This window comes from Eptatretus burgeri, chromosome 11 (assembly GCF_056783735.1).
Source record: "Eptatretus burgeri isolate ZD-2024b chromosome 11, Ebu_testis_v1, whole genome shotgun sequence".
NCBI classification, from domain to species: domain Eukaryota; kingdom Metazoa; phylum Chordata; class Myxini; order Myxiniformes; family Myxinidae; genus Eptatretus; species Eptatretus burgeri.
This window is the reverse complement of record NC_140971.1, coordinates 37,214,931-37,221,630: the sequence shown is the minus strand read 5'-3', so window position 1 is coordinate 37,221,630 and position 6,700 is coordinate 37,214,931. Positions and strand designations below refer to the sequence as shown.

The 6,700-nt window shown below is 42.2% G+C and overlaps 1 protein-coding gene across 3 annotated transcripts in view; it reads right to left on the bottom strand.

Annotated features, from left to right (window-relative positions):
* Positions 1-604: 604 nt before the first annotated feature.
* Positions 605-6,700, bottom strand: part of TTC38 (tetratricopeptide repeat domain 38) — a 57,472-nt gene continuing 51,376 nt past the window's right edge. For 2 of the 3 annotated variants that reach the window (XM_085846027.1, XM_085846025.1), the window contains exons 12-14: positions 2,873-3,020; positions 2,573-2,646; positions 605-1,541 (exon numbers count right to left, since the gene is read on the bottom strand). In XM_085846027.1, coding sequence (XP_085702153.1) covers positions 1,466-1,541; positions 2,573-2,646; positions 2,873-3,020 — 298 coding nt within the window. In that variant the 3' untranslated portion in view covers positions 605-1,465. The remainder of the gene's footprint in view (positions 1,542-2,572; positions 2,647-2,872; positions 3,021-6,700) is intronic. The other variant, XM_085846026.1, reaches the window with a different exon arrangement.

Sequence of the window (6,700 nt, the reverse complement as noted above, 5' to 3'; positions counted from 1 at the left end):
ACCCCTCTAATTAATTTTACTTCTTTAATTGTATTCACATCAGAGATGACAGTTAATGCCCGAACTGACAGGGTCCGTGCTACACTGAGTTTGTGGGTGATTGGGAGAATGAGTTAAAAATTAGGAAGTAATCCTGTGGCACAGGGGGCATGGCACAACAAAATATTGTGAAGATGTTCCAGGTCATGATGATTGACATTATGGATGAAATGAAGCAGAGTAGAGACTATTTGGGAGCTAACTGAACAAATATAGAAACAAAACTGACAAATTTTGGAAATAAATGTAAAGGAAAGAATGACTTGGATCCCCTTTGCGGTAGAGTGGATGCCACCTTGCATAAGCAGGGCAGAGAGTAGAACGTACGTGAGATACCAACAGTCAATAGCCTACTCTTTTCAAAAAATACTGAATATTCTTTCACAACCACAAAGTCACTGGTAGCAGACAAAACAACTGAATTAATGCTCCCTCTGAAAGAATGTACCCAAAGGTGCAGAGTACACAATCAACACCTTGCACTGTATTAATGTGATTCCATTGGAAACAGACAACTGAAAGATAAAGCTAGCTCCTAGATATGTATTCAGAGCTACAAAAGCAATTTTTCATGGAATGTTTTATTTGAGGCAGAATTTCACATTTGAATAATAGCATATAGTAATATGAGAATTACATGTATTTATGTTGAAATGCAATCATTAAAAAAAATATATATTATAAGTGAAATGCAATCATTATTATAAATATATAACAATCACTTTCACCTTTAGTTCATGAATCAGACAAGATTTGACAACCAAATGGAAGGGCAAAATGCCACGATGATTTTATGTTAGCTTGATGTCTAAACTGTCTGTATGGAATAATGCAGTGGATCTTCCACATTCCCAGGTAAATACCATTTTGGTGGTCATCTTTTAAAATGGCCACCATCTTCCACCCAATGTGATATATTGCAGAAACTGAGCTGTACCCCAGAATGGATTGGGCCTCGGCATATGTAGTCCAATCAATGTTGATTATAAAATTCTTCATCGGGCAATGTGCATTTTGGAGGGTTTTGTGCCATTTGTTTTGAGATATTTCAGGAAATAGACCAAAAAATTGGGTTTTTTTTTTCAACGTTATCCTTAATCTTACCATTATGGTTCATACTTGTTTTATAATGAGGAATTTCCTTGCTTAATTTCGACTTGAATGAACTGTCTGCAGGCACACATTGCCGTCTTGATTCAACATCTGAACTATAAGTTCATTTAATTGTTCAAGAGGATTTAAGTTCATCTTTTGTGATTCAGTCCGCACATATAAAAATTGACTTTAAGAATCTGGGTTCATTTCACATGAATGTGAATGATGCTTAATCTTCTCAAGCTGCTCAAGTGCTTAAACTGCAAAGAATTCTATTGGTACTTTAACAAACACCAAGATTCATTACAAATGTGTTGTATTGCCTGGTGCTTCATCGCAGTGCAGCAAATAGGCGCTGATTGAGTTTGGAAGTAGGCCGAAGGGCGAGGCGTGCATTTATCAAACGCCTGAAAAACAACAACAACAACAACAACAACAACAACAACAACAACAACAAAATGAATGTATTTATCAAAAAGAAGAAATTCAATAAACCGGAGAACTTCACATCAAGCAATGGCAACAAAGGCACTCACTTTTAATAATGGTGCTAGTCCATATGCATTGTTCAACAGCTAAGGCTGTTGGACTGATTCACAATCCTACTCTGTCTAGCCATCTCCAACCTTTGGCCCATCGTTGAGCAGTCTCTTTCCTGTGCCTCTTCTATCACTACTACCACAGTCAGTGCTCTGTCAAAACTCTGTTGCTCTTACAATTCACTCTGTTCAACACACCTGTCTAGCTTCTACCTGTCACCCTTTGTGCATTTCCCTCCATACAGTCGCCATGTCTCTTCATTCCCCTCCCCCTCCCCACCACGCTTACTTCTCTTTGGAACGGCCTTCCAGCAGTGTGTTCCCGACTTCTATCAACTTGCAACAATACAAGTCACGAATCAATTATCTACAGTAGATCTCATTTAATTATTACATTTTCCCATCTTATTTCTTTGCCTTTTCACCTAGGGGGGGGGGGATCCTCTTGGTTTTTGGGCTCGTCCCTTCTCGTCTGGTTGAAAAAGAAAATAATGAAAACAAAACGGAAGACTTTAAAATGAAGTCTTTTCTTTCTTTGTTGGTCACCGTAAATTTGCTGTCATTTTATTCTCTCGAAAAGAATAACATTCATTTGGTAAGTCTCTTTTGTTACGTCATCTTGGGACCAAACAAATTCAGCCTCGCATATTATGGCATTGTTTTTATGAAAATAGCACAGGCCACCCACATTCTCAGGTGATACAATCAGTTTTCATTGCATTACTACTTTATAAAATCAGGTTTATATCTTGCTTCGATTCACGACACTTTCACATTTAACTTTACCGCAGTTAACGCAGTTAACGACAGATGGCAGTGGAACAGCGTTGTTTGAGTTGTTAGGTATTTATTGATATCACTTTTGACAAAACAAAAACACAATTCAGCGTGCCGCATACCTCGCAAGAGATGAGTCTTTTGGTTTTTGTGATTTCAGTAAACTTTTGATGAAGATCAAGTTGAACACATCACGCTGTTTCATTTCAGAGGCAGCACAAAAAAAAAATAAAAATACAAACAAGATGTAAATAATTAAATCCATGTTTGGCTTTAAACCCTTACCCAGTTAACTCTCAACATTTCTGTTTAATACTGTTGGGAAAATTGTAATGAAAACCTTCGAATGAAATTATCATCCCCATTTCATAATCACCCAAACAAAACATTGGTAGAACAAAGAATAAACCAATAACACCGACCTGTGGTCCACTTCCTCCCACGACGCCAAAACCGGCATGTAATTTGGAGAGGGTTGCAGCAACCTCCTCATGCCGCCCACATGCTTGAGCCACCATGGCATGTGCTAACGGCACGCCAGGACTGCTGTAAAATGGAGCCTGATCGGCACTGTTGAACACATATTTGAATGTCATCATCAATGAGCAAGAGCAGTGTTTATATTGTCACATAACCATTGGTCAAGATCTCCCATTTGTGTTCAGAAGGCGAAGCCATGCCTTTTTAGAAGGCATTGCAAAACCATGTCACACCTCCCTGAGACAACAGGTACCAAGTTTGCCAACGCCAATGACCTTGAGATCCTGCATTCGAGCAAGTATCTCGAGGAAGTCAACGCCACTCTCAGCCGAGACGTTACTTATATGAACTGCTACTGCCACCAATGCAACCTATGTCTCAATGTCTAGAAGTGAGTCCACTTCAGAGCTCTGCTTTCCACTTTCAGAACAGGAGCACAGACAGATAGCGAGAAGTCAAGCTACATAACAATCGGCTTCCCTTCACGAAGTCTCCTACCTACTTTGGCATGCAAATGGGCCAGTTCGTGACCTTCAATCAGCATGCAGAGAAGGTAGCAGGGAAAACAGCTGCTGGAGTTCATCTTAGCCGCAGACGAGCTGACCACGACTGGGGAGCTGATTGCACTATCTAAACGCACCTCAACACTTGCCCTGGTTTAGGCCCCTGCAGAACACTGCATGTCTGTGTGGGGTAAGAGCCACCACACTGTGCACCTCAACTCTTCTTTCAGGATCATCAATGGATGCCTTCACCATACTCCCACCAATCACCTCCCAGTCCTGTGGGCATCCATCCCCACCACATTAGATGAGTAGCGATCACGAGACAAGCAGCCCTCATTGCATTTGAGAACCCTGACCACCATCTTCCCATCACAACAAGTGAAGAGAGGATCTCTCCCCCCCACCCCCCACCCCAAAGACTGAAGAGCAGCACGTCTTTCACGAGAGTAGCTCAACCTATATCACAGCAGATGATGGCCTGAGCAAACACATGTGGCAGATGAAGCAATGGCATACCTACCAACCCAGCAGCCATCTACAATGCATTCCCTGTTCCACCAATCCAACTGTTTGGGATCTGCCGAGGAAAGAATGGTGTCACCTTAATTCTCTGAATGGGTGTTGGCAGAGTCCATCACAATATGTTCTCCTGGGACCTTACTGCCTCACCTGACTGCAATTATAGCCTCCCCTCATCTGTAACTCATCTTGTGCAAGACTGCCCCATACATCGCCTAGAGGGCCGAAGGATGACAATAATTGCAGTACATGACCACAAGGGTGTGAGACCAGCTAAAATCAGCTAACTTCTCATCATAGACAAACAACTCAGAGACATACCACACGAAAGAAGTCCACAAGCCATGTGTCATGACACTGATCACCGACCGATTTGGTGGTTCACATGACCGTTTGAATGATGTTGAATGAAAAAACATCCAAGTAGACAATAAAGGAATAACATGTACAACACCTGGCTATAAAATCCCAAAGTAAATCGAAATTTAATTAACAATAGAATTGAGCTAACCAAGCCTTAACCTTTAATTTTCTCCTTTTCTTAATCTTACCTACGCACATGACTTAACTATAAAAATCTACTGATAGGCTCACAAATGATGGAAAGCTCATGAATGTCCTTTGTGGTTGTGTGTACCATACACTGTGCAGCACCAGTCACTGGAGAATAGCACTGGGAATGATGGGAGAAGGGTACTCAAACTTTGGCAGCTCAGACAATTTATTGAGTTGTCGTGATGCTTGGACTGCATTTTGTCGAGCAAGAACAACTCAGGAATCGAAGATGCATTACATCTGGTGGTGATGTATTTCAGCATCTGCGTCTGTTGATCATCATCTTCGCCATCGGTGGAGCTTTCAGCAGATGTGGAGTTATCAACCAGATCCTGTGGCAGATCTTCCCCAAAAGGGTTTCAAAATAAACTTTCTCACTCATTTGATGGTTGGCTGGTGTCAGAAAGATGACATGGGGAAAGAAAGGATGACATGGGACATTTCTCTACCAGAAGCCTTTTATTCAGGTTCCATGTCCGATATGGAACATCGATGCCTTCCGCTTGCTGAATTGTTCGCGTGAAGAGCTTGATAAGTCTGGCTAATGTAAGAATCTCCTTTTTTTAACCTCATTGTCATACTCTTATGATAACATCACCTAATATTTGGAATGCGTCCATGTATCCCATCTGGATTGGTGTCAGTGCCTTAGCAGGCTTGTTAAGAAATATTGTATACCCATTGTGGCATTGGTGGTGGTACTGTAACTCAAGGGCAACCAAATCGTTTCCATCGATCTGTGGAAGAAGAATCGAGTCTTTTCACCGAGCTGTTTGCAGAAGCTGACCTGCGTGATTCTGTTCACATTTAACCAACCTTACCAGTGACCTCTTTCTGCAAATGCGATCTTGTTTATACTTGTTGGAAAGGTATCGTACACATCCATCTAGAAACGTGTCATGAGTTCCAAGTTATTGCACCATTCACTCTTTCATACCGAAACACTCGTTTACTGTGGAATGGATAGAGAAGAAAACTCTCAGGAAGGAAAACTAGAAATTTGGAAGGAGGTGGGATTGGAGTGGGGGGGGAGGTAGGGGGTGGTTAACAGGGCTAGGAAATATCATTGTTTTGGATTGGGGTTGGTCTGAGATGGTGGAAAAAAGCGGTCTTAAAGACCTGGAGGGAAGAATGCCATTAAAGAGAATGTGGAAGTTGATTCCACAGGCAGGAAATGAGAGAAACGAATGAGTGCAGGTGACTAGTGATTCTAGATTTTGGGAGTTTCCCCAGAAGGAGGTTGCTGATGGACCCTATGTGCCCTGCAGAAACCTGGGGATGGAGGGGGTAGTGGGATAAATCATGGAAAGGGCAAAGGGTGCAAGACCACAAAGGAGGCAGAAGATAGAGACCCCTGACCTGTCTGCAATCAGAAAGTGATAGGCTCATGGACTCAGCTTCAACATGGGAGATTGCAATGATATTGAAGGTCTTGGTTTCCATGGTGTCAAGCTGTGCAAGGTGTGACATAGAGGAGTCAGCCCAGAGGGGAGAGGAGTGCTCCACCAAGCTGTGGATGAAGGCCTCATAGGTGGATAGGAGTTCAGTTCAGATGTGTCAAGAAAGGACTTCATGAGACAAAGTATTTGGAGACTGGCTTTGGAGGCCATTTTGGAAATATGGTCTGCCCAACAAATATCATGGCCGATGGTGAGACCCAAAACTGACTTAAGTAACTGAGTGACTCAGCCTCTTCAAGTGGTTTGGTTGGGTAGGAAGTTCACCACGAGAGTCGAGGAAGACAGTCAGCCATGTGTTGTGTTGACCTTGAATGCCATAGGCAGAATGTTTGGAGAGTGAGGTGGGATGCCACACTGTATGAAAAGCATGAGATATGTCCAGATAGACTGCCCTTATATCATGTCTGACATTGAGGGCCTCCATTCATTGTTGGGTGAGTCGAAGCATGTCCAAGACAGAGTGATCTGGTCTGAAACGAAATTTGTGATTTGAGATGAGGTTGTTGGAGAAAAGGAAAGAGCATGTAGACTTAAATAATCTTACAATTATTTAACTGTAGGATATAAAAGCATGTAGACACATTGATTAGAGGCGTGCGTTCAGACATTGGCAACCTAAAGCTGCACGTAGTCGGTGACAAACACGACACAATCCTGACAAAGGAAACTCGAGCAACTGCATTTATTCTCAACTCCCTCCTCTAAGCCTCGCTTAGCAAACTTGTGTTTA